The following is a 24,639-nucleotide window of genomic DNA, read 5'->3' on the forward strand; positions in this document are numbered from 1 at the left end:
GCACGGTTGCACAGTGGTTAGCACTGCTGCCTCACAGCACCAGGGACCCAGGTTCAATTCCGGCCTCGGGTCACTGTCTGTGTGGAGTTTGTACATTCTCTCTGTGTGAGTTTCCTCTGGGTACTCCGGTTTCCTCCCACAGTCCAAAGATGTGCGGGCTAGGTTGATTGGCCATGCTAAATTAATCCAAGCATCGGGGATTAGCAGGGTAAATATGTGGGGTTACGGGAATAGGGCCTGGGTGGGATTGTGGTCGGTACAGACTCAATGGGCCAAATGGCATCCTACTGCACTGTATGTTTGGTGGTGGATCATGGTCCAGGGGGAAGTAGGAGGAAATGTCGGAGAGTTGGCATTCAGACTCAGCAAGATCGGATTACAGGGCAACAACAGCAACCCCCTTATCAGCAGGTTTGGTTTGATAACAATGTTAGACCTGAGGGAACAGAGTGCGGCAAGTTCGGATGGAGGTAGGTTAGAGTGAATGAGATGGAAGAAATTGAGACGGCTGATGTCATGCTGACAGCTTTCAATGAAAAGATCAAGGTGGGGTAGGAGGCCCGAAGCAGGGGTCCAGGACAATTTTGGAGATGGGTGAAAGGGTCTTTTGAGCAGGAGAACATTCCTGGCCAAAGAAGTGGGCACGCAGGCAATGGGAGAAGATCTCAGTGTTTCACTGAACTTGAAATTCATTGAAGATGCGGGCATAGCGAGATAAAGATCTTTTACTAAGTCCTTTGCTAAGCACTTCAGCGTCAGAGAGGGGAGGTTGTGGTGACCCACTGTAATTATATGTTATATGCCTGGACACACCCCTGCTGCGCCTGACCCGAGACTCCTCCCTTTCCACCTGATCGAGGTATAAAGGTAACAGTTCTCCCCTCTGCCTCAGACTGGGCCAAGCTAGCTACAAGGGTGTGTTCCAGTTCTTTGCGATTAAAAGCCTGTTGTTTTCACTCACTCGCTGGAGTCCTCATAAATTGATGGTGCATCAATTTTAATCGCAAAGAAAAAAATCAAAACTCATAGGATGGAGCAAATTTTGAAGCCCGATAAGTTAGACCTGGATCCTCAAGCTGTGGGAGTTGCCAACAGCTTCGATCACTGGCTGAAGTGCTTTGAAGCCTTCCTCGAAGCCTCCGCTGTCGTCCAGTCCGAAACAGATAAGCTGCACGTGCTCCACGCCCGGGTAAGCGACATGGTATATTCCACCATCCGTGACGCTGAGACGTACAGGGACGCGCTAGAGCTCCTAAAGAGCCAGTATAGTAAACGGACGAACGAAGTCTACGCCAGACACCTTCTGGCTACTCGAAGACAACGACCGGGAGAATCGAGTGCACAGTTTATCCGCGAACTATGGGTACGCAGCAGGGCCTGTAATTGCAAGGCTGTATCTGCTGCGCAGCACACGGAGGACTTGATCCGCGATGCCTATGTTACAGGCATCGCGTCCAACTACATTCGGCGGCGACTGCTGGAGCAAGGTGGGCTGGACCTACCAAAAACAGTGGTGCTCGCTGAATCCTTAGAGGTGGCCTCCCGTAACCTCGAGGCTTACGCACCCGACCACGCGGTTGCATCGTGGGCACCGCGGCCGCTGCCACCCCAGTAGGGCCACAGACCTACGCCACACCACGCCCCACCAGCGACGCGGCTGTTGCAGGTCCGAAGGGTTATTTTTGCGGCCTGGGGAAGCACCCCCGACAACGCTGCCCAGCTAGGGAGGTGTCCTGCTCTGGGTGCGGGAAGAAGAGCCACTATGCTAAAGTCTGCAGGGCAAAGTCGTCCTCGAAGCCAAACAGTGCCGTGTGCGGCCTGAGGGAGCCGCCATTTCGGACGCCATCGGCCACATGTGAGTCAAGGGAGCCGCCATTTTGGATGCCATCGGCTGCGTGTGAGTCAAGGGAGCTGCCATTTTGGACGCCATCGGCCGCGTGTGAGACAAGGGAGCCGCCATTTTGGACGCCGGCAACTGCGGTCGACCACCCTCCAGGATCCACGGTGGCAGCTGTCCAGCTAGATCAATCCCGTCCGCATCAACTCGCCAGGTCCATGATGGACATCCAGGTAAATGGCCACGAGGGAAATTGTTTGTTCGACTGCGGGAGTACGGAGAGTTTCATCCACCCCGATACGGTGAGCCGCTACGCCCTTTCTGTGCCGCCAGTTAAACAAACCATTTCCTTGGCCTCAAAGTCCCGCTCAGTGGATGTCCTCGGGTACTGTGTGGTGACCCTTACGGTTCAGGGGACCGAGTACGAAAATTTCAAGCTCCTGGTGCTGCCACACCTCTGTACTCCTGGGGCTCGATTTCCTGGCCCATCTCAGGAGTGTCACGTTGCAGTACAACGGGCCTCTTCCCCCGCTCTCCGTCTGCAACCCACAGTTCTTAGACTGCCCACCGCGCACCACTTGCAGCCTCTCGACCTTTCACGTCACCCCTCCCTCACTATTCAAACACCTCACCCCCGAATGTAAGCATATTGCCACCAAGAGCAGACGGTACAGTGCGGGGGACAGGACCTTCATTAGGTCCGAGGTCCAGCGGCTCCTGAAGGAAGGGATTATTGAGGCTAGTACTAGCCCCTGGAGAGCACAAGTGGTGGTAGTCAAAAGTGGGGAGAAACACCGTATGGTCATCGATTACAGTCAGACCATCAATCGGTACACGCAGCTGGACACGTATCCCCTTTCGCGCATATCTGACATGGTCAATCAGATTGCGCAATACCGGGTGTTCTCCACTATTGACCTGAAATCGGCTTACCACCAGCTCCCCATCCGCCCGGAGGACCGCAAATATACTGCTTTCGAGGCGGATGGCCGCCTCTATCACTTCCTTAGGGTCCCCTTCGGCGTCACCAATGGGGTCTCGGTTTTCCAGCGTGAGATGGACCGAATGGTGGACCAGAACGGGCTGCGGGCCACCTTCCCGTACCTGAATAACGTCACCATCTGCGGCCATGATCAGCAGGACCATGACGCAAACCTCAATAAATTCCTTCACACGGCCGCTCTCCTTAACCTGACCTACAATTAGGAGAAGTGTGTCTTCCGCACTCACCGCCTCGCCATCCTGGGGTATGTAGTGGAGAACGGGGTCATCGGCCCCGATCCTGACCGCATGCGTCCCCTCCTGGAACTTCCCCTTCCCACCAATCTCAAAGCACTGAGGAGATGCCTGGGCTTCTTCTCATCCTACGCCCAGTGGGCCCCTAATTATGCGGATAAGGCCCATCCGCTTATCAAATCCACCCTTTTTCCCCTGTCGGGAGAGGCCCGCTTGGTCTTCGACCGCATCAAAGCGGACATCGCGGAGGCCACGATGCATGCTGTGGATGAGTCAATCCCCTTCCAGGTGGAGAGTGATGCGTCTGACTTCGCCCTGGCCACCACCCTTAACCAGGCGGGCAGACCCGTGGCCGCCTTCTCACGAACCCTCCAAGGCTCGGAAATCCGACACTCCTCTGTCGAGAAGGAGGCTCAGGCCATGGTCGAAGCGGTGCAACACTGGTGCCACTACTTAGCTGGCCGATGGTTCACTTTGCTCACGGACCAACATTCGGTGGTTTTTATGTTCAACAACGCGCAGAGGGGCAAAATTAAGAACAATAAGATACTGAGGTGGAGGATTGAGCTCTCCACCTACAATTATGATATCTTATACCGGCCTGGGAAGCTCAATGAGCCTCCGGACGCTCTGTCTCGCGGAGCATGTGCCAGCGCACAAGTGAACCAGCTACAGACTCTCCACAATGACCTCTGTCACCCGGGAGTCACCAGGCTCTACCATTTTATTAAGGCCCGTAACCTGCCCTATTCTGTTGAGGACGTCTGGTCTATAACCAGACACTGCCCGGTCTGCGCGGAGTGTAAGCCGCACTTCTATCGGCCGGACAGGGCACACCTCATCAAAGCCACCCGCCCCTTTGAACGCCTCAGCATTGATTTCAAAGGGCCCCTTCCTTCTTCTGACCGCAACATCTATTTCCTCAACATTATAGATGAGTACTCCCGATTCCCTTTCGCCATTCCCTGCCCGGATATGACTTCAGCCACGGTCGTCAGGGCCCTGCACGGCCTCTTCACCCTGTTCGGTTTCCCTAGCTACATCCATAGCGACCGGGGATCCTCCTTCATGAGTGATGAGCTGCGTCAGTACCTGCTCTCTAAAGGCATAGCCTCGAGTAGGGCTACCAGCTACAACCCCAGGGGAAACGGACAGGTAGAGAGGGAGAATGCGACAGTCTGGAAGGCCGTTTTACTAGCGCTACGGTCTAAAGGTCTTCCATTCACCCGCTGGCAAGAGGTCCTCCCTGATGCACTGCACTCAATTAGGTCACTCCTGTGTACGGCTACCAATGCCACCCCCCATGAGCGGATGTTTGCTTTCCCTAGGAAGTCCTCCTCTGGGATCTCACTACCGTCATGGCTGACGTACCCAGGCCCCGTTCTGCTCCGGAGGCATGTGCGGCCCCATAAGTCGGACCCCCTGGTCGAAAGGGTCCAGCTCCTCCACGCCAACCCCCAATACGCCTATGTGGCATACCCCGATGGGCGGGAGGACACGGTCTCTATCCGGGACCTGGCACCTGCGGGTGCCCCGGACCGGCCCACTATGACTTTCTATCCCACATCCCTAGATCCCACATCCCCAGACCCCTCTGTTGTTCAGGTAGCACCAGGTCCGCCTACTTCTTTGTCTCCTGTATGCAGCTTGCCTGAGCCCCCGGAGTCACCGCGCAGTACCGACCAGAAAGGACGACGGCGGATTCAAGCAGTTTCACCCTGCCATCTGAAACAACACCTCAACCGGTACTACGGCGGTCCAAGCGACGGATCAAACCGCCCGACAGGCTGAACCTGTGAGGGGTCGACGTCTTACTTTAGCCATGACTCTTGTATATATTTTCGTGCCTCTGTATATATTGTTCCACCCATCTCAACCCTGCCGGACTCTTTTAAACGGGGGTGAATGTGGTGACCCACTGTAATTACATGTTCTATGCCTGGACACACCCCTGCTGCGCCTGACCCGAGACTCCTCCCTTTCCACCTGATCGAGGTACAAAGGTAACGGTTCCTCCCCTCTGCCTCAGTCTGGGCCAGGCTAGCTACAAGGGTGTGTTCCAGTTCTTTGCGATTAAAAGCCTGTTGTTTTCACTCACTCGCTGGAGTCCTCGTAAATTGATGGTGCATCAGGGGTATTGTGAATTTATAGTAAGGTTAGAAGAATAGATGAGATCAGAGGGAAGTGAAGAGGATAGAGATCTGGAGGGGCATCGGTACTCATGAGTTGTTGGAACTTGTGATTCTTCACGCCTGAAAGAAAGAGAAAATGTTTTTTGTTGAAGTCAAAGGATGAAATGAAACTGCAGAGCAGGGCAGCTTTGGTATTTATACATGGCAATGCATAGCTCTGAATCTCGGGTTGAGGTGAGCGCAGTAGTCTGAGCGTTTGAATGTCTAGAAGATGCTTGTGATCATGGTGGATCAGAAACATGATGGATGCAATTTCAGTCAGAATTCGCATGGAATAAGTTGGAACCAGATGGATATTTTGAAACTAAGATATTGGAAGCAAAGTTGATGAAAGTTTCCAATTCAGGGTAAAAACGGGACATAGCATTGATATAGTCATAAAGGTATTGGAAAAAGAGTTGAGGGAGCAGGCCTGAATAAGAAAGGAAGAAGAAATGTTCAATATTTCCTACAAAAAGGAAGACAAAACTAGGACCCATCTGCTGAGGAAGGAAATGTGGCTATGTAAATGTGTTTTGGTGGATACATGATGAAACATCCGAAGGGAAACTAATTGGTTACTAATGTCTTCATGCCTCTCTTTATATTCCCATTCTCCTGTGTAAGTTATTTCAAGACCTGATGTACCCTTTCCTGTAACCTGCTGCATCTGTCCAACCCTGCTTCCTTAGGTGTCCTCATTCTGTGACCAGCCTTCTTTGAGACATTTCTCCTCTTCCCCCACCTCCCCAAATATTAGCAGCTGTTCAGCTGCTTAGGCCTGTCATATTTGTGAAACCTCTATGAAGCAAGTGCCATGAGACATTTTTTTGAGTTAAAGGCACTATATAGATGTAAGTTGTAATGCTCTTCAAAGATGGGCAGGTGGCCTGTTCAGAATTCTTTGTTAACAAATACTTCCAATAACAGATTAGTTGATTATATGACCTGGTGCTCTATGTTTCATGCAGAATGTCTGAGCATGTTTATCTGCATAATGGCATAACTAGCACTTCAAAGTTATTCATGCTGAGTTATTTTGGAATGTCTGAGGCAATGTAAGTTGAAAGTCCTTTGGTTTACAATATAAAAATATCAAAATATGCATATAAAGTATTGATATTTTAAATTGCACTTACAATTAATTGCAGATTCCTTGGTATTCCTTTTTTCTTGAAGGTCTTATTAATCAAATATTGTGTGAATATTGCAGATTTTTCTTCATCACAATCCATTTAGTTAGATCACCACCCCAGAAGATTGTTCTAATCTAGTGTATCATTTATACTTTTGATTATACTTTCATAGATGAAGAATTATTTTCCAGGAGCCCTTTTTGATATGTTGCAATATTGGTGTCTTAGATTTTAAAACCATAGCAGAAATCCACTGGTAGTTGAAACTAACTTTTGACATCTTAAAATATAACAGCCATGATCTGATTTGACTGAAAAAAGTTCAGTTTACGAAAACATCCATGGACAACTCATTATTTGCATGGATGTACTGAAGAAACATACACAAAATAATGGTCAGAAGAAGCTAATGTTTGCAGTTACTTATCATCCCGAGTGTCTTAGGATGAGAACCACCTTAGAATCAAAATGGAAGAAATATCTTGAGCTGCTTGAGAAAAGTTGGAATTGAATGACTGGAAGAAAGGCTAGATACCGTGGTATTTAAAGATTGACTCTTACATTTTTGGTTGAATACTTAAAACTGACTGAAAATTGGTATATATAAATATAATTAGTGACATATTTCCATGTCAGGGTGGTGAATGGCTTGGAGGGGAACTTCCAGGTGGTGATGTTCCCATGTATCTGCTGCTCTTGTCCTTCTAGATGGTAGCGGTTGTGGGTTTGAAAGGTACTGTCAAACCTTGGTGAGTTCCTACAGTGCATTTTAAGATGGTATACGTTGGTGGTGGGGGGAGTGAATGAATTGATGTACATATGAATCAATCTCTTAGTTTTGGAAACAACAGTAATCTTGGGTGGCCATTTGGTCTAAAACACCTCCTGAAATTATTTTACTTTTTCTTAGGAAGGTCCTATTGTAGCTTCATAGTTATTTTAGAAACAGTCTGTGGTAATTGAGAGCCTGAAATAATTGACAACACAGGAGTTAACCAATTGAACTTTTCATTGAACCACAGAACTTGTGCCCATGCTTAGTTTTTCAGTCAGTTCCATTTTAAATCACCTGTTTTTCTACCTTTTAATTTCCAAAACATTCAGCAAGTCCATCTCTTCTTTCCTTTCCTAAAGAGACTAATCAAATGCAAGTAAACTTAGGTGTTCTACCTCTACAGCACAGTGGTCAGCACTGCTGCCTTACAACGCCAGAGACCCGGGTTCAATTCCCAGCTTGGGTCGCTGTCTATGTGGAATTTACACGTTTTCCCTGTGTCTGCATAGGTTTCCTCTGGGTGGTCTGGTTCCCTCCCACATTCCAAAAGACATGCTGGTTAGGTGCATTGGCCATGCTAAGTTCTCCCTCCGTGTACCTGAACAGGCACCGTGAGTGTGGCGACTAGGGGATTTTCAGAGTAACTTCATTGCAGTGTTGATGTAAGCCTACTTGTGACAATAATAAACTTTGATTTGAGGCCCAAGAGAGTGACTCGAGATGACTGACTGATGCACAGGAACTGTGGCTGTACCTACGCCATGTGAACTGCTGCGGTTCAAGAAGGTGGTTCACCACCACCTTTTTCAAGATCAATTAGGGATGGGCTAGAGAACACCCACATCCTGTGGGGAGATGGGGAGAAAATAAAGTGATATGCACGACTCAGCAGAGTAGAAGACTTGAATATTCATCCTGCCATACTGTAATGTTCAGATGTGTCAGGCCACTTATCATTTTTCAGTACCTAAATATGCTGATATTTTTATTGCAATAGTGACACTAATGCATTCAATAACTATTTGTAAAATTAATGGATTGCATAGATTTCTTGGAGAGAAGTTTGCATCACAACTGTTACTGCTATAACATTGAAACATTTCAAATGCTTTATGTAGTGAAGCAAGGCTTGCAATAGCTTTGATGTGGAAATGTGCTGGATTGGATGCTAAAGGTACAGACTCTGTCATACTTAATACTATAGCTGGATGCTCGTTGGAATGTTTGCATTATTGCTGGTGCCTCTGCAATAGTAATGAAGTCTGCAGTATTTAACAGCTGTCAAAATTCCTCTGACAAAAAAATATGCTCTATTTTTAAAAAAAATGTTATGTCACAAATGAAAGTGCATATTATACAATAAACTGGAAATTTGATTTAAAGATATTTATACTTGTGTACATACAGGATATTTTGAAAACACATTTTCTACATTTTGAAAATCTGTATTGCCTATTGGAGAAATCTGTCTACCTTCCACATTCTAATTAAAAACTGCTTACTTTGCAGAACTATCAAGGCTAGAACTTATGGCTCAAAGAATGAAATAATGTCAGTGCAAAGCACACAAATGTTGGCATTTAAAAAAAAAAATTGCACTCAAATTGTATGCTTTGTTTATAGGTCAGTTCACTTGGAAAGCTGTAATCATGACAGCCGAGGAGACAATAAATGTTAAAGAGGCGGAAATAATTAAACTGATCCTGGATTTTCTTAATTCAAGGAAACTCCATATTAGTATGCTATCTCTTGAGAAAGAGAGTGGTGTTATAAATGGACTCTATTCTGATGACATGCTCTTCCTCAGGTATGTGGTACAGTTGAGAGCTTATTTAAAATTTTTAATTTTAGTATGTCATGGATGAAGTAACATTTTTAAATGTAAATGTTAAATTCTACTGTAATAATTTACATCCCCTGTTAGACTCATCTTATGTTCATTTACTTGTCCTTTTATTTGCTTTGCACCATCATCACCTTTGTTATTTGTTAACTCCTGCCCTCAGTGCTTTGGCTTTGTTTTTTTCCACCCCTCCTTTTGCTTGGTGCTGTGCTTGCTTAAAAGCTCTTAATTGCTAAGATCTTCCAGTTCTCATGAAAGGTCATTGACCTGAAACAGATGTTTCATATATTGCTTGGTGTTTCCAACATTTTCTGTTTTTATTTCAGATTTCTAGCACCTACAACATTTTGCTTTTGGTTAAATATTTTATTATTCAATATTGGGAATATATCTTTCATCATAGAATCATAGAAACCCTGCAGTGCAGAAAAAGGCCATCTGGCCCATCAAGTCTGCATCGACCACAATCCCACCCAGGCCCTATCCCCATATCCCTACATATTTACCCACTAATCCCTCTAACCTACACATCTCAGAACACTAAGGGGCAACTTTAGCATGGCCAATCAACCTAACCCGCACATCTTTGGACTGTGGGAGGAAACCGGAGCACCTGGAGGAAACCCATGCAGACACAAGGAGAATGTGCAAACTCCAAAAATTGAGGGACTGGTCAAAAAGAAAAGAGAGGCGTATGTTAGGTCCAAGCAGCTAAAAACGGAGGGAGCTCTGGAGGAATACAAAGAAAGTAGGAAAGTACTCAAACGGGGAATTAGAAGAGCAAAAAGGGGTCACGAAATGTTCTTGGCAGACAGGATTAAGGAGAATCCCAAGGCATTTTATTCATACGTTAGGAACAAAAGGGTTGTTAGGGAAAAAATCGGACCTCTCAGGGACAAAAGTGGGGACTTATGCTTGGAGCCCAAAGAAGTAGGGGAGATCCTAAATGAATACTTTGCGTCGGTATTCACAAAGGAGAGGGATGTGTTGACTGGGAGTGTCTCGGAGGGGAGTGTTGAACCGTTGGAGAAAATCTCCATTACAAAGGAGGAAGTGTTAGGTTTGTTAGAGAATATAAAGACTGACAAATCCCCAGGGCCTGATGGAATCTATCCAAGGCTGCTCAGGGAGACGAGAGGTGAAATCGTTGGGCCTCTGACGCAAATCTTTGTCTCGTCACTGGACGCAGGTGAGGTCCCAGAGGATTGGAGGATAGCTAATGTGGTCCCGTTATTTAAGAAGGGTAGGAAGGATAACCCGGGTAATTATAGGCCGGTGAGCTTGACGTCCGTGGTGGGGAAGTTGTTGGAGAAGATTCTTAGAGATAGGATGTATGCGCATTTAGAAAGGAATAAACTCATTAACGATAGTCAGCATGGTTTTGTGAGAGGGAGGTCATGCCTCACTAACCTGGTGGTGTTTTTTGAAGAAGTGACCAGAATGGTTGACGAAGGAAGGGCCGTGGATGTTGTCTATATGGACTTTAGTAAAGCGTTTGACAAAGTCCCTCATGGTAGGCTAGTGAAAAAGGTTGGATCTCATGGGATAAAGGGGGAGGTGGCTAGAGGGTGGAGAACTGGCTTGGTCATAGAAGACAGAGGGTGGTAGTGGAAGGGTCTTTTTCCGGCTGGAGGCCTGTGACTAGTGGTGTTCCGCAGGGCTCTGTATTGGGACCTCTGCTGTTTGTGATTTATATAAATGATCTGGAAGAAGGAGTAACTGGGGTGATCAGTAAGTTTGCGGACGACACAAAACTGGCAGGACTTGCAGATAGTGAGGAACATTGTCAGAGGCTACAGAAGGATATAGATAGGCTGGAAATTTGGGCAAAGAAATGGCAGATGGAGTTCAATCCTGATAAATGCGAAGTGATGCATTTTGGTGGGAATAATGTAGGGAGGAGCTACACGATAAATGGAAGAACCATAAAGGGTGTAGAGACGCAGAGGGACCTGGGTGTGCAAGTCCTCAGATCTTTGAAGGTGACGTCACAGGTGGAGAAGGTGGTGAAGAAGACATATGGCATGCTTGCCTTTATAGGACGGGGCATAGAGTATAAAAGTTGGGGTCTGATGTTGCAGATGTATAGAACGTTGGTTCGGCCGCATTTGGAATACTGCGTCCAGTTCTGGTCGCCACACTACCAGAAGGACGTGGAGGCTTTGGAGAGAGTACAGAGGAGGTTTACCAGGATGTTGCCTGGTATGGAGGGGCTTGGTTATGAGGAGAGATTGGGGAAACTGGGGTTGTTCTCCTTGGAAAGACGGAGGATGTGGGGAGACTTAATAGAGGTGTATAAAATTATGAAAGGCATAGATAGGGTGAACGGTGGGAAGCTTTTCCCCGGGTCGGTGGTGACGTTCACGAGGGGTCATAGGTTCAAGGTGAAGGGGGGGAGGTTTAACACAGATATCAGAAGGACATATTTCACACAGAGGGTCGTGGGGGCCTGGAATGTGTTGCCGGGCAAGGTGGTGGAGGCGGACACACTGGGAACGTTTAAGACTTATCTAGACAGCTATATGAACGGAGTGGGAATGGAGGGATACAAAAGAGTGGTCTAGTTTGGACCAGGGAGCGGCGCGGGCTAATTGTTCTTTGTTTCTCGTTTCAAGGCTTCATTCTATGATCATCTTGCTGGTGCCAGTACAGAGCAAGACTGCGGATAGTTGGGAACCTGTCTCGGGGGCAGGGAATTCAGATGGTGTTCGTAAAGCAGAAGTGGAAATGAATCGGGTTGGGAAGCATTTTCTGATCAGGGCCAGTGTGATCTCCTGGACTCGTTTCGATCGCCACAGGGGGTCGAAGAGGAATTTCCCAGATTTTTCTTTCCTCATATTGGCCCTGGGGTTTTCACTCTGGGTTTTCGCCTCTCCCTGGAGATCACATGGTCTGGAATGGGGGGGTGGGGGTGAGTGAATAGGTTGTGATGAACAAAGCATCGTAGCTGTGAGGGACAGCTCGGTGGATAGGATATTAGGATGTAGATAGGCTGGAAAATTGGGCGGGGATCCTGGATTCAGGATTCAATCCTGGACCGGGGAGCGGCGCGGGCTTGGAGGGCCGAAGGGCCTGTTCCTGTGCTGTATTGTTCTTTGTTCCACACAGACAGTGACCCGAGCCGGGAATCGAACCCAGGTCGCTGGAGCTGTGAAGCAGCAGTGCTAACCACTGTGCTACCGTGCCACTGTTCCCTTCTATTGCCTTGTTTGAGAGTGTTAGTTCCAGAACATTCTCTTGAAGTCATTTGCAGCATCAAAATGGAACTTGAGATTACTCAATCTTTAAGCAATTGACAGAGGTTGTTATTGTATAAGCTGCTGGTCTATTAACAGTAAAGCTTGCTGTGCCGTTCCCTAACCCCTGTACTGAACTGGTGTAACTATATTTTTCAAAATCGTGTACCAAATCTTTCTGTCTATGAGTGAGACTGCAATTTTGTGGTGAATTTGGAGCATCTTTGTGCTGTAAATTCATGACCATTAGGAACCAGATTGAGACTTCCTACGATCATTCATGTGGAATCCTTCAGAAAAAGGCAAAGTGTGAAGTTATTTATTTTGGTAGAAAAATAAAAAATATATATTTTTAAATAGTAAAAGACTGGGAAATGTTTGCATTCAGAATGACCTGGGTGCCCTTGTATGTGCATCACAGAAAATTAACATGGAGGTTTAGCAAGTAGTTAGGAAGGCAGATGGGACGGCAGGGTGCACAGGGGTTAGTACTGCTGCCTCACAGTGCCAAGGACCTGGGTTCAATTCCCGGCTTGGGTCACTGTCTGTGTGGAGTCTGCACATTCTCCCTGTGTCTACATGAGTTTCCTCCGGGTGTTCCGGTTTCCCCCCTCAGTCCGAAGGTTAAGTGTTTTGGCCATGCTAAATTCTCCCTCAGCGTACGCGAACAGACGCCTGAGTGTGGCGACTAGGGGAGTTTCACAGTAGCTTCATTGCAGTGTTAATGTAAACCTACTTGTGACACTAATAAATTTTTAAAAAGGTATGAGAGTTTTTGGTACAAAAGGATTATGATTAAAGATGTCTTACTACAGTTATGCAGAATATTGGTGAAGCCATACCTGGAGTACCTGTGTGCAGTTCTAGTCTCACTCAAGGTAGAGCATCAGGCAGCTTTACTAGATGGCTCCTAGTATGAGGGGATTGTCCATTGTAAAGGGATTAAGTAAATTAGGCCTATATTCCCTTGAGTTTAGAAGAATTCAAGTTGATCTAATTGAAGCAAACATAATTTATAAGGACCTTGACACAAAATGCTGAGAAAATGTTTCCCCTAGCTTGGGAAATCTAAAACATGGGGCTGCAGTCTTGGAATCAAGATTTGGCCATTTAGAACTGAGAGGACAAATTTCTTTACCCAAAAGCATTGAGAATCTTTGAAATTGTCTACCCCAGTGAATTATGGATGTCCAGTCATTGAATATTCAAGACAGAGGCAGATAATGTTTTAGGTATAAAGATATATGGAGATAGATGGCATTGAGATAGAATGTTAGCAATGATCTTCCTTTCCAGCTCTTATGCTCTTATGTTCATCAGCCTGTGATGGATTTGAGCCCAGGCTCCAGAGGTGAAAGACAATTGTTTGATCCACTCAGTTCATAAAAGCTGTGGAAACGCCAGTTAGGCTGGAATCCTTTCCTTGAAGCCTTCTCCACTCAAATTGATCTGAATGAAGCTATAATCATAAACTGTCAAGGGTTCGTAGTCATTCAAATGAAATCAATTCTGTAAGATCCAGTCGTGTAGCCCTTGAAATCTTCCAGAATTGGCTAAACCAAATTATGCTGTGTTCCGAAGTGTATGTTTCCCAGCAAGCATTTAACAGTCTGTTGCCTCTATTTGTCAATTTTTGCACCTGTAAGTACTGTATAATACAATTACACTGTGACTTCACAAGTAGGCTTCTTTTCTTTACAAAGTGCAAAGTGAAATACCTTTATACTTGTATTATAATGTGGTACCTGGCAACCAGGGGCAACTTAACCACTACCATTATGGGACTGAGTTTCTGGCTGATAGCCGATTTGACTATCAAAATGCCAGCTATAACTATAGGGGGTTGGTTCAACAGGATCATCTGTTTGAGAGAAAGATTACAAGTTTCCAACATGTGTATTTGACATTGGCAAAGTCATCAAAACACTAAGTTTAAACTCATTTAATTGGATCAACTTATCCCATTTAACTAGGCAACTATGGAGTTTCTACACAGTTGGAGACAAGGACCCATTGTCCACGAGTAGTGCTGATACTGGAATTTAATGAGATGAACTCTGCCAAATCCAACAAAAGTGACAATCAATGCATTTTTAATATGGTTTACATTCAAGTAAATTTGACTTTTAACTTCAGTAGATGACAATTCCTGTGCACAAAATGAAAAACGATGTACACCAGTCTGTTGGTAATAGGAGGCACACACTGACAAGTTTTAACATAATCTATTTATTGAAATTGTGAGACAGACTTTGTTTCGCCACTCTTTCCCTTTTCTGTCCTCTCCTGACATTGTCTTCTTTCTGAGGTAAGGTTCTATGGACAACAGGCATCGTCCAATAATTTGTCACAATGGCTATTACTTGTGTTGAACTCTGACAATCCATGCAATTGCATCACTTGACTGCAATAAACATTTTAACCTAGCGTAATCTTGTCATAAGAACATAAGAAATAGGAGCAGGAGTAGGCCATCTAGCCCCTCGAGCCTGCCCCGCCATTCAATAAGATCATGGCTGATCTGAAGTGGATCAGTTCCACTTACCCGCCTGATCCCTATAACCGCTAATTCCCTTACCGATCAGAAATCCATCTATCCGTGATTTAAACATATTCAACGAGGTAGCCTCCACCACTTCAGTGGGCAGAGAATTCCAGAGATTCACCACCTTCTGAGAGAAGTTCCTCCTCAACTCTGTCGTAAACTGATCCCCCTTTATTTTGAGGCTGTGCCCTCTAGTTCTAGTTTCCTTTCTAAGTGGAAAGAATCTCTCCATCTCTACCCTATCCAGCCCCTTCATTATCTTATAGGTCTCTATAAGATCCCCCCTCAGCCTTCTAAATTCCAACGAGTACAAACCCAATCTGCTCAGTCTCTCCTCATAATCAACACCCCTCATCTCTGGTATCAACCTGGTGAACCTTCTCTGCACTCCCTCCAAGGCCAATATATCCTTCCGCAAATAAGGGGACCAAAACTGCGCACACTATTCCAGCTGTGGCCTCACCAATGCCCTGTACCGATGCAGCAAGACCTCCCTGCTTTTATATTCTATCCCCCTTGCGATATAGGCCAACATCCCACTTGCCTTCTTGATCACCTGTTGCACCTGCAGACTGGGTTTTTGCATCTCATGCACAAGGACGCCCAGGTCCCTCTGCACAGCAGCATGTTGTAATTTCTTTCCATTTAGATAATCCAATTTGCTATTATTTCTTCCAAAGTGAATAACCTCGCACTTGTTAACGTTATACTCCATCTGCCAGATCCTTGCCCACTCACTCAGCCTGTCCAAATCTCTCTGCAGACCTTCTACGCCCTCCACACGATTCACTTTTCCACTTATCTTTGTGTCGTCTGCAAACTTTGTTACCCTACACTCAGTCCCCTCCTCCAGATCGTCTATATAAATGGTAAATAGTTGAGGCCCCAGTACCGATCCCTGCGGCACGCCACTAGTTACCATCTGCCAACCAGAAAAGCACCCATTTATTCCGACTCTCTGCTTCCTGTCGGATAGCCAATCCCCAATCCACGCTAACACCCTACCCCCAACTCCGTGTGACCCAATCTTCTTCAGCAACCTTTTGTGAGGCACCTTATCAAACGCCTTTTGGAAATCCAAAAACACCGCATCCACCGGTTCCCCTCCGTCAACCGCACTAGTCACATCTTCATAAAAATCCAACAAGTTCGTCAAGCACGACTTTCCCCTCATGAATCCATGCTGCGTCTGCTTAATCAAACCATTCTTATCCAGATGGCCTGCTATTTCTTCTTTAATGATTCCTCCTTGAAACACATGGACTTCTAGCAGGGATTATTGAATCATGTATGAAAGAATGATCCTGTCAGGTTTTGCAACCCGAATTAAGGCTCTAAAACCAGTGATAGTTTCCCTACCATTGCTCCATCTAATGCCACTGAAGACTAGGGATCAAACTTGGAGTAAACATGGTAAAGATGAGTCAGCTTCTCATTGAGTAAGCATGCTGAGCCTTCAGAAGAATCTACCAATATACAGAGTACAAAGTAAAGAAATAGACAGGGCTACCTTACCGTAACTTTTCATTTCCCTATAGTCACATTTGCATTAACTTCTTTGCTAGGTTTGTAAACTTGGATTGTGCCATTTTATACAATGTAGTATTTCACCTTTGAAATAATCTTTGGACATTTTACAGACAGCTAGTACTTGATGGCCATTGGGATGAGGTGCTTCAATTCATCCAACCACTTGAATGTATGGAAAAATTTGATGCAAAAAGGTTAGTTCATTTTTGTTTTTTCTTGGTTATACTTCCTTTCTCCTTCTAAATAAACTTTTGTTGAAGTAACAATGTCCTTGCATTTCAGACATCTACCACGGACACAGTTTAAAGCAATATTCCTCCTCATTCATTTTGAAAACAGCTCCATTTACACTAGAGCAATTAGTTAGCAGGTCCAGATGACTGTTTTGCTCTTTCACCTGTCTACACTATCTGGTTTAGCCCTGTTATTGTTTCTGAATTTTGAAGCAGGGCTATTGATGGCTCTTGTCAATTTTAGATGCAAAGAAGATTAAGATCGAGACTAATGAGTTAATTATTAATCAGCACTAAAATTGCAGCTAGTTGCTCTTGCGTTTGTAGGTTGATGTAGCTGATCATTTGTGTTAAGAACCCAGCTGATGATAAATGCAAGGGCATCCCAAAACTCAAAAGGGTAACTTGGAACATTGGTTCTTAATCATTTATTTTTCAGTTTAGTATAATGTGAAGAAAGATATGCAACCCAGTGAGGAAAGGTCAGCCTTGTTGTAATCATTCAAATGAAAAAATGTTTATTAACTTGTAAAAACATACAGCAAGAAAGGCCACAGCACAAAACAAGGGTATACTAACTACAATAATGGCTCTGTGAATTTAATCTGAATTAACCCCATTCCATATCTATCATGTTCCTAAACTCTGAGAAATGTCTCTTGTCCCAAAACAACATTCCATGCTGTTTAACTCTTGAGCTAAATCCAGCAAAAAGTTACCACCCACAAGTTGTATCTTTAATTTTGGGAAGCCTTTCTCCTGATACAGCATAGGGCTTTCAAACAGCAGAATCCTGCTTTTGGGAGATCTTCTCTTTCCAGTTGGGCTTGGCTATGATCATAAAGGCTCACCAGTTGCTTTTCCTCCTTTACAGAGCTATCCCTGCTACTGATATACCGTATTTTCCTTTTGATCTCATTCTATATTACAAATCGTCTTAGAAGCCACGCTTTTAGCATTTAAGTGTGATATGCTTTCTTATGTCTTCACTCCGAACACATTTCTTCTTTAGTTTTAACACTTAAAATTCTATATTCTTGTTCTCCAAATATGTTTACCCTGTTGCTAAGCTAATTCGCATCTCAAAAACCTTCCTGGCAGCTGCACTCTTTTTAATCAATTCCATTTTTTCCAGTTCTTAAATCTTTATTTTATTCAAGCCTTTTAACATTTAAAGCTAGCATTTCAGGCTCTTGGTTTTGGTTTCCCTTAAAAAGAAACAGCAAATCACAGTGAAGATCAATCGACAATTTATGGTGACTGTTTGCAGTATGGTTAGAACTTGATACCAAATTTTCAATCCATATGTAATTTTTAAGAAAAAGCTTGAACAGCATTCTCAAAAAATCAATTGGATTGCTCAACTGTGTTTACTTATAATATGGACTATTGTTCTAACTATTCTCTCTGCACCTCACAATTGTGATTTAATATTTATTCTTGCAAATGAGTCACTTACTTGATTCTTTTAGAAAAGCAAAATACTGTGGATGCTGGAATCTGAAACAAAAACCGAAAAATGCTGGAAAATCTCAGCAGGTCTGACAGCATCTGTAGAGAGAGGGAATAGAGCCAACGTTTCAAGTCAGGATGACCAGTCGTCACCTGTTTCTGTTTTTGCACTTGATTCTTTTGACTTGTGTTCATCCTATACGAATAATATATGTTGTCGTCGGGCTAACTCGCAGATCAATCAACTTTCAATTTTAAAAGTTTGTGTACAAGTTGATGGAAGCTGAAGTAGGCATCCAAATTTCACAGCCCTGAATATTTGGTATTAGAAATTTACTGTTTCAAATTATAGCTAGTGGTTACATGTATGAAAGCATTTTTATAACGGAAGAATTGTAGCCTATTAATCCTATGTTATATCTCATTTGTGACCTGACTTCTAATAATTCCTTAGTTATATTGTGAGAATGTGTCATAATACTGTACCTCCATTCATTGTTAACCATTTTGAAAGGGTAGAAAATCATTTAATCTAGTTAATCTGATTTTCCAGATTCCGATATATTATATTAAAACAGAAGTTTTTGGAAGCCTTGTGTGTGAACAATGCAGTGTCAGCAGATGATGAACCGCAACATGTAAGTGCTTGAACTAATGAATTTGTCCTTGTGTGGAATTCTGTACAGTAAGGCAAAATGCCATGGCAAATGAATCATTTTTAACACAAGGCTCAAATGTAACTGCCTGCATGTGCCTTTAGTATCTCTCCTGATCATTTACTGATCATTTAGTTATTAATATTCTTGTAACCTTGGTGTTGTATTTGATTCTGAGCTGAGCTTCTGACACTCTTCTCCTTTGTTTGTTTTTCATTTATTTTTTCCCCCTCAACACGTTTTTCCTCAGTCCCATACTTGTCTGGGATTGGATTGAGGAAGTAAAAGTTACAATAAAAATGGGCAGAGCATGAATGTTTAAAATAAAATTAGGATTTTGGTTTGGATCTCCTGTTCAGAAGGATATTTCCTCTAGCATTATGAATATACTTTAATGTAAAAATTAGGCTCATATTGAAGTATACTTGCACTAAAAATCTCATAGATCTTGGATATTATTTGTTGCAGCTAGAGTATACAATGCAAGAGGCTGTGAAGTGTCTCCATGCACTAGAAGAATATTGTCCTTCCAAGGAAGACTACAGCAAACTCTGCTTATTGCTTACCCTTCCTCGCTTAACAAACCACGCAGAATTTAAGGATTGGAATCCCAGCACTGCTCGTGTCCAGTGCTTTGATGAGGCCTGTGTCATGGTGGCAGAGTTCATCCCAGCTGACAGAAAGTTGAGTGAAGCTGGTTTCAAAGCCAGCAATAACAGATTATTTCAACTTGTCATTAAAGGTTTGCTCTACGAGTCTTGTGTGGAGTTCTGTCAAAGTAGAGCCACTGGTGAAGAAATCAGTGAGAGTGAAGTACTGCTTGGAATTGATTTGCTGTGTGGAAACGGGTGTGATGATCTGGATTTGAGCCTTCTCTCATGGCTTCAAAATTTATCACCCGATACTTTCTCCTGTGCTTTTGAACAAAAGATTTTGAATATCCATACAGATAAACTTGTAAAACCCACAAGGTCTTCATACTCTGATATTTTAACACCGCTAATTAATAAACTGTCTCCTTACCCATCGTCCCCAATGAGGCGCCCACAATCTGCTGATGCATATATGTCACGTTCCTTGAACCCAGCTTTAGACGGTCTGTCGTATGGTCTGACTAGCCAGGAGAAGCGGAATGCTGATATAGTGAACAGAAGTTCTCCAATGTCTCATTCTTTTGCAAACTTTCATTATCCTGGCACGCAAAATCTTTCCAGAAGCCTTATGCTGGAAAACACAGACTGTCACAGCATATATGAGGAATCGCCAGAAAGGTTAGTTTATTTTTGTACTTAATTATATGTTTACTTTTTAGATAAAACGTTTTGGATCAACTTTCATGTCTTGTAATATGTTAATCATTTACAGTAAATATACCATTAAAGTTTAGAACAGTCCATTAAACATTTTCATCTATGTTTTAATGTTTATTTTTCTTGATGAAGTTATATATTATTAAAGCCTTTTGGCTTGCACTCATCAGGATTGACACAAGAACACCAAATTGCAAAGGGAGCAATCATAATTTATAATGCATGAGAAAAAGTATTGATTTCCACCCTTTTCTCGGACATTATACATAGCTAGTCTCTTTGAAAATTGGCATTCTTGTATTGTCCTGATGAGTGCAAGATGAAAGGTTTGGCAGCATGTCTCTTTTTGTTAGCAATACTCAAGTTCTGTACTACCAAGTGACTATTTATACTTTCCCAACATACTGTTTGTTATATGGAAAGAAGGTGAACTGGTTAATTAGGAGGCAATCATAGGAATGGTGCAGTGAAGTAAAAACTCATTTTCCAGGCAAGTAGCTAGAACTGGTGAGAATGAAAAAATGCTCATGTGAAAAACCTGAGTTTGAATCCTGGATAGGAAAGGAATTTAACTTTGGTTGTTTCTTCTGCAAATCACAAGATAAATGCATTTGAAGGTGATTTTTCAACTCCTCTCGGACCCTAAAGTGTTTGTTCTCTTCCCCCCTCACTCCCACCATGTCATCTTTTTGGGTTTTGAAATGTAACCAGTCTGACACCTCAGGCTTTGTGTAGTTATGCGTCCCTGTCATGAGGCAGACATCTCAAGATCAGCTCAGTAAAATCCTCTCTCAGAAATACAGTAATGAAGACCACTGTCCTTAGAATTGAACATTGACAGAGAATGGCAAAAAATAGATTTTTTAAACTTTCAAAAGGAGCAGAAAAGACATTGAGAACCCAGGACACAGGTTCAAAATCTACAAAACAGCTGCTGAAAAGATAAAGAAAAACAGTCTGCAAGAAACCAAAAGAAAAGTGCACACAGGCTGCAAGTGAAATTACTGACTGCAAAGCAAAGGAAGTAAATACTGAGTGAGTGGCTGCAGTAAATTTTCCAATCCCATCTCCAGTCCAATTGAAAAATGATGAATGACAAAACTCCCAGTTTTTCCAGTTACAATGGCAAAACTGAAATTCCAAAAGACTTGATTAAAGAAGCCTGAAGTGATAAGGGTAGCAACACTATTAACACTGTTGGGGATGGACCGCTAGGGTGTATTACCCTAAATCAGACAAGCAAAGGAAAAAGACAACAGATTTTGAAAGCCTTGAATGTGCATTCGAACCCTGAATGTATGTTATGGAAGATATATATTCAACACTATTAAGTAAAGACCATTAAGCTGTTAGCTAAATCTGGCTCATTGCTCTTTAATAAATCTAATATGACTTGTCCCCTTGTAGGATCTAAGAACTATTACTGTGGAAAACTATCTCAGGCACACTAAGAAGTTCACTACCTTTCTGATACACTAATTGGTTTTCCCAATCATTATGAAAATTAAAATCCCCTTTCTGAAGTAAAATCAAAACATTGGAAAAATGCATACTTTTCAAAGCACTTGCACCCATCTGTGGTGTGATTTCTATCACATGGAATGTTCAGCATGGGAAATTGGTTTTTCAGTATGCTGTGCCAGTTCCATTTTCCATGTGATGGTTGCATGACGAGATCGTATCTATTTCTTCACTCTGACATACAGGTTTAGAAGTTTATTCACCTCTAAGGATTCTAAATTCAGTGTAATCTTTTGATTTTTGTCAGGATGAAGATCTTTTGGACACAAAGCACAAATAATGCTTTCGAGGGGAATAGTTCCTATCTCCCTGTTTGGTTTTTCCATGTTCTTTAAAAATAATTATTATAATTGATTAATTATTTTGATCATTCAGTTCCTTTTTCATTTTCTCTCCACTCCTTCACCGTATCTTATAGGACAGACTCCCCAGTACCCAGAATTCAGCATTCTACTAATAGTGGTAACAGTGAAACTTTGATTCAGGATGGAGCATCACTTGTTAACTCCATAGAAGTAGCACCAAATGCAGCCACCTCGAAAATGGAAAATAATGAGGTGAATATTAGATTTATTATATTAATACTATCTTTTGAGGTATTTTCTTTTAACCCATATCATGCAATTTTTGTTCAGAGACAAAAAAAAGTGCCTGCCGATGTATGCTATGACTGCTTGCATTTATGTGAAAATTGTCCATCTTCCAAAAAATAAAACTTAAGCACTGTGGTTTCGAGGGTAAGTATCAGAGATTTCTGGTTAGGAAAAGGCTGAACTCTTGACCATTAATCTATTTGCTACAAGTTATAATCCTGTAACTCTATGACATTGCAAATTGCTTTCATTGTGTGGGTCTGGTCAATAAAGGAGGAGTGGAGCTTGGAATAAATTGTAAGGGATCCTGTGATGCAGATCATTTGGGAGAAATTTCTAGCAAGCAGGAGTGATTTTTTTTTTTTGTTCCTCTGTTTGCCTACCTTGTCATCAATAAAACTGATCATTCATATCTCCAATTAAACGTTGAGCTAATGATTTGTGCTCCACCCAATAATTTCATATTAAAGATTATGACAGCTCCAAATTCTCCAATTCCCAATAGCCTATCTCAAGCTGCTCAATATTGTTCATTTAGTAATTTGTTTGACTTGCATGTTCACTAGTTTGGCAATAGTTAGAAAAGTAATCACATGATTCAATCTTAAAGAAAAATTAGTTCAGAATGCTAATTTAGTTTTTAAAAATCATAGTGCAATGAAATTAAAGTATTGTTTAAAGATAATTGCAAATGTTTTCAAAAGTATTTGATATCATAAGTGTATAAGGGGAGTTCCCCTATTGTTGTTGTACATATGGTCCATTTGGTCAGTTCAACAGTTATTTCATTAAGCAGACTCGACTACTACTCAATTATTCTGAACTGTGTTGTGAAGAACTTGGGCTTTGTTTCTGGGAAATGCTATTGATTATTATCTGTTGCATTGTGCATAATGATGACAGTAATGTGTTTGCTTATTATCCCTTTTTAAAAATCCTGTAGTGTTAACTTTTGAATGTCTGATTTTAAAGCACAACTAAAGGTTGCAAATATTCACAGGTTTTTCGCTTCTAAAGAAAAAAGGGTAAAATTTCCAAACAAACAGCATAGGTGGAATTTTCCACCCGCCCCCGCTGCAAGTTTCATGGCAGTGGCCAGCGGCAAGATCTTCTGGACCCACTATTGTCAACGAAGTTTCCCGTGGAATCCACCTTTTGCTGCCATGAAACCTGTGACGGGCGTGCACCGTCAGTGGGACCACAAGATCCCGCCGGCATGAATGGCTGAAAAGTTCCGTCCCGTATTTATATTTTCATTTTTTTCACTATTCCTGAAATTGAAATTTGTCCATATTACATGAGAAGCATGAAACCTCAAGCACCTCATATGGATACATCTACAAATGTGAATCCAGGGGATGAATGTTAGCAAGTTGTTTTGGATCGCCATGGTTGAGCCTATTCCTTCTATGAGTCAACATCGATGCACATTTCTGACAGCATTCCTAAACTGAGGTTCCTGTCCCAAAAGCCCAATTGTTTTCCCCTTCTGATGTGCCAGATAAGGGTAACACAGTCCAGATCAGTATGCTGGTTCACATTTATTCACTTGACTATTAATGGATTTTTTGAAGGAATTTTGCTTCATTTTTTCATTTCTCAAGGGATAAATAGATCGCTTAGTTGTCTTTGTTGGAAGGAGTGGTTTGAATGAGTCAAAATAGGTTCTCAGGGTCCATATTTTCTGATCTTGCTGGAACGCTGAATGTTCTTAGAAGAAGTGCCACTTGTTATAAAATACAAAGCTACAAATTGGGTTTTTTGACAGAACAGCTGTATGCAGTTCATAATACTAGGCATGCAATTTTGTTTGAGTATACTGAAATCTAAAGCAAAAGTTGAATAAATTTATACAGTCTTATAACTGCAAACAATTTAGTTATTAATTTTCCTTATCTCATAGCTGAGAGAATCCGCAGATCAATTTCAAGAATACTATCGACAGCGAATGCGCTATCAACAGCATCTAGAGCAAAAGGAGCAACAAAGGCAAATGTACCAGCAAATGTTACTAGAAGGAGGGGTCAATGAAGATAATGGAGCAAGCCAGCAGCAGAACCTCACAGAGCAGTTCCTTAACAAGTCAGTTTCCACTCTGCTACAAATGGCACCACACCCCACATTTCATTCCTTCTCCCAAAAACAATTTGTTTCTTTACAAAGTACCATTGTATACTGTAAACAAAATCTGTTTCTATGAAGATTTTGTGAAATACAATTTGACGGTCAGCATGAATATCTGTAACGGTAAAGTCACCATAGTCCCAGATGACCATTTGTGAAAAACATGATAGAAACCCAAGTCTTTCTTTTATTGAACCAACTGTTCTAATCTACGCGTCCATAGGCTGCTCTCCCCTTTGAGGGGAGAGACTGGTGGTGATTTAACCTGAGGATCACCACATCTTAGGCGAGGGGCAAGGTTGAGATGGTGGCCCTTCATGAATAACCTCAGTGAGTAAGGGAATTGTACTCATGCTGTTGATGTCACTTTGCATCATGGACCAGCTGTCCAGCCAACTGAGCTAAACTGACCCCCAAATATCTGTCATAAAGTTATATAAT

The 24,639-nt window shown here is 42.9% G+C and overlaps 1 protein-coding gene across 3 annotated transcripts in view; it reads left to right on the forward strand.

The window, feature by feature from the left end:
- Positions 1-24,639, forward strand: part of wdr47a (WD repeat domain 47a) — a 59,223-nt gene that overhangs the window by 11,774 nt on the left and 22,810 nt on the right. For all 3 annotated transcript variants that reach the window (XM_078218190.1, XM_078218189.1, XM_078218191.1), the window contains exons 2-7: positions 8,779-8,962; positions 16,420-16,503; positions 18,548-18,632; positions 19,119-19,921; positions 21,900-22,038; positions 23,978-24,156. In XM_078218190.1, coding sequence (XP_078074316.1) covers positions 8,805-8,962; positions 16,420-16,503; positions 18,548-18,632; positions 19,119-19,921; positions 21,900-22,038; positions 23,978-24,156 — 1,448 coding nt within the window. In that variant the 5' untranslated portion in view covers positions 8,779-8,804. The remainder of the gene's footprint in view (positions 1-8,778; positions 8,963-16,419; positions 16,504-18,547; positions 18,633-19,118; positions 19,922-21,899; positions 22,039-23,977; positions 24,157-24,639) is intronic.

Source organism: Mustelus asterias, chromosome 8 (genome assembly GCF_964213995.1).
Source record: "Mustelus asterias chromosome 8, sMusAst1.hap1.1, whole genome shotgun sequence".
Lineage (NCBI taxonomy): Eukaryota > Metazoa > Chordata > Chondrichthyes > Carcharhiniformes > Triakidae > Mustelus > Mustelus asterias.